Genomic DNA, 3,679 nt, shown 5'->3' on the forward strand with positions numbered 1-3,679 from the left:
ACTCTTTTTATTGAGGTATAATTTATATAACCATAAAATTCACTCATTTTAAGTATACAATTCAATATTTTTCAGTATATTTACAAAGTTGCATAACTATCACAATCTAATTTCTTTTTTTTCTTTCCTTTTTCTGTGTCCGGCAACGGATCGCAACTCTCAGTGTTGCCCCCGTACCGGACTGGGACCGGCAACGGGATCGCAACCCTCAGTGTTGCTCCCACACCTCGCTCAGCCAGTGAGCGGGAACCGGTCTGTATGTGGGATCCGAACCCTCGGCGGGAGCACCACCACGCTCCCAAGCGGCGCACTGTAGCAGTGCGCCACCGGGCCGGCCCTAATTTCTGCACATCTAAATTACCCCCTCCCCCCCAAATTTTTAAAAAACAAAAAACGAAACCCAAACAAACAAACCTAGTTTGTTCTTAACGAGAAAAGAATCAACACCCAAAGCTATTTTACTAATGTGAGATATTTGATTGAGGAACTTACGGAAAATCTATGGCCTGTTGAACCTGTGTAGTATTAACTTGAAAAATTAAATAGACATTTAAAGAACAAATAAAATAGATTCCAGACGTGACCAATTTTGCAAACTCTATTTGTGGTATCAGATCAGCATCTTCAGGTTGTACTCAAAAATAAATTAAAATGTTATTTCTTGATATCCACAGGAATAAAACAGTTATTCCAACTCAGTAGATCTAAGAGTTTCTATTAATACTTCCAAAAGATAGCTATAATGTCAAAATCATAAACCTAAAATGCTTTAAACCAACTCACTGCAAAGTTATGGTGACAAATTTCAAAATAAAGTAATATTTTCATTTCATGACCAGAAGATTTTTAAAGAATGGTTAATGGCATAAATATTGTTTATAACATGAATAAGTCCAAATATCAATTAAATTAGTTATTTCTTTTATCCAGCTATTGAAGATTTAAATTTCTGTTTTACCTCAGATATCTGCTCTTACATGGGAGAACCAATTGAAATAGCCTTTTAAATCAGAATGAAACCTTTAGAATAAGAAACCACTAATCTGTTCAAAATGGTAAGCATGAGAGTATATGCATAGTTTTCATTATGCAGATATAATTTAAATAGATAACATTTTATTAAAACTGGCATGTAAATAAAGAATAGATTAGCGTGTGCCCAGGAATTTGGGATACTAGTTGGCTTTAGACAACCAGCCAAAGACCAAGAGGACCTCGTTATGAGCCTATCATGATGCTCACACAACTTGGTAGTCTAGTGCAGGTCTAGTTTTATTACGATGATAACACAGCACTTGGCAACATCTACAGCAGTTCAGCAGCAAGAATTTTTCAAAAGGTTGAGAAAGTCCCCAATTTCTGAAACTTCCTTCAGTAATAAGATTTTTCTGAATGTTTAGAATGCCTCCAATTTCTAAAACTTCCTTCCCAATTACTATTTCCCAAAACATATTTACCAGAAGTAGGAGGAGGGCATCTCAGATGCCAGTAAGAAATAAGTGAAAACTGCTTTAAGCCAAGCTACAAGTTCACAATTATCACGGTTATGCCATTTCTTTTGAAATCCTCATGAAATCTGCCAAGTACTTATTCCAATACTATGGAAATTAATATGGTCACAAAATTACTGATGAACTTAAATTTCCCTCATGCAAATTTAAATGCAGACTTGTCATACTCATGAATTACAAAGATCATATTTTATGTAGTAAAAAATTGGTTAACATTATGTGAGACAGTGCAGCCAGCTCCTTCATTATTCCTAATTACCATGTAGGTAATGATCATAAGCATTTATGACACACACACACACACACACACACACAAATGTAAGAAATATCCTATACCTCATTTAGACCAATATTTTCACTCTCCTTCTCTAGATCTTTCTACAGAGTTGTCTGCCTTAGAACAGTCTTAACTGATTTACAATTTATCTCCTTTGATTTCTCCTGCCAAATCTCTGGAGATGTTAATGAATATAGTAATGGTTTAATGGGTGACAGGAGAAATAACAACGAAAAGTTAAAGGTGTTAATAATCAACAAGCTGTAAAAATCGAGTTCTGTGAGGCAAAGTTAACTAAATATTTGAATGAAACACTCCATTTATGCAGTCACATTGTTCCATCAGTGAAGATAAAAACAAAACATACCTGCTTGACCAGTGGTGATACTGACAGCGGCAAAGAGCCTCTGGGATCGGCTTAAGTCAGAAACTCCATTTACAGCTTCAACTTCAAAAGTATAATTAGCGTGGGCTAGCAGGTCCATGACAGTGACATAGTTATCCTCTAATCCAGTCTGCTGGGGCATGTATCCAATGTTACTCCCACAGGGAACACACTCGCCCTGCTCCCAACTGCACCGCTTACACAATATTCTGTAGGTCACATCATTTCTTCCCCCATTGTCAGCAGGAGGACTCCATTCCAAACTTACTGTGGTTTGGTTGATGTTGAAAATGAGGTTCTGTGGTGCAGATGGAGGCCCTTTGGAAACCAAAAATAAATAAACAAATAAACAAAAATGAAAAAAAAAATACAAACATTTAGGATAAAAGGATCTGTGTGAGGCATTAAGCTAGAGGCTCAATTACCAAAGAGAAAACTAATTGAAATGCTTTCTTTCACATAAACATTTCATTACCTTTACTAGAGAAGCCTTATAAAAGCCTCCCTGAATTCACTTGGCAAAAGGCTTTATTTATTTTCCATTTAATATGTCAAAACGAAAACAGGATAACAACTGTCTTTGTACTTTTGCCACAGTCTTTAGCTATTTTTCTTCCAAGCAATTAAAAAAGAACAGTTAATGCACCTAAAAACAACAGTTGTTCATTTATTTAAAAATAGTTTTCCTTTTACCCATATAACAGAGAATACATTTATTCACTTTTAATGTAGTCAGGAATGATTTACAGTAATGTCTGGGATTGGCTTTGGATTTGGGTCTCTCAAACATTTATTAATTGAAGCACCAAAGATATGAGATTTGCTCTATTTAGTGATCAAATTTTAATTCAGAAACCATTACCTTTTAGTCACATTTCATATCCATGTAAGACTCTAATAACTTTAAATTTTATTTATGATTCCTATGACATACATGTAAAAACATTATTAAAATGGATCTTAATTTTGCAGACATAAAAATTACACTGAAGATGATATATCTATTTTATATTATTGTTTAACTTTATCTGTTAACGGAAAAATTTAAGAATATTTGAGAATAATTTTAGAATGTATTCACAAATTCAATACCTATCTCAGTGATGTCACAATGGTATAAATGAATGGAAGTGATCTGAAAGTCCTTTACTTTCATATTATAAACTTACTTGTGCAGGCAACATACGGTGGGTCAGATGGAGCCCTGTAATACCCATCTTCACATTCACATCTTGAGGAGCCTTCTTTATCAGAGGAACTGTGAGTTGGACACCGAGAGCACTGAAGATCTTGAGAGGAAGATTTGTAGAATCCACGGCCACAGGCTGGGTATGCAAAAGAAAGTAAAAATAGGAACATAAGAGCAAATAGGCCTTCTTTAAAAAAAACTTTGGGGGGGGGTTAGTATTTAACAAAGAATAAAATATTAGGGCCGGCCCGGTGGCGCACTGGATAGTGCGCCGCTTGGGAAGCGCGGCGGCGCTCCCGTCCGAGGGTTCGGATCCC

The 3,679-nt window shown here is 35.7% G+C and overlaps 1 protein-coding gene across 2 annotated transcripts in view; it reads right to left on the reverse strand.

Moving 5' to 3' along the window:
- The window catches only part of LOC103601822 (ephrin type-A receptor 7), a 103,449-nt gene extending 99,955 nt beyond the window's left edge, over positions 1-3,494 (reverse strand). Inside the window, exons 1-2 of one of the 2 annotated variants that reach the window (XM_008586236.1) lie at positions 3,343-3,492; positions 2,156-2,491 (exon numbers count right to left, since the gene is read on the reverse strand). In XM_008586236.1, coding sequence (XP_008584458.1) covers positions 2,156-2,315 — 160 coding nt within the window. In that variant the 5' untranslated portion in view covers positions 2,316-2,491; positions 3,343-3,492. Of the gene's footprint in view, positions 1-2,155; positions 2,492-3,342 lie in introns of both variants that reach the window. The other variant, XM_008586237.1, reaches the window with a different exon arrangement.
- Between the last annotated feature and the right edge of the window lie 185 nt (positions 3,495-3,679).

Source organism: Galeopterus variegatus, unplaced genomic scaffold (genome assembly GCF_000696425.1).
Source record: "Galeopterus variegatus unplaced genomic scaffold, G_variegatus-3.0.2 Scaffold3894, whole genome shotgun sequence".
Lineage (NCBI taxonomy): Eukaryota > Metazoa > Chordata > Mammalia > Dermoptera > Cynocephalidae > Galeopterus > Galeopterus variegatus.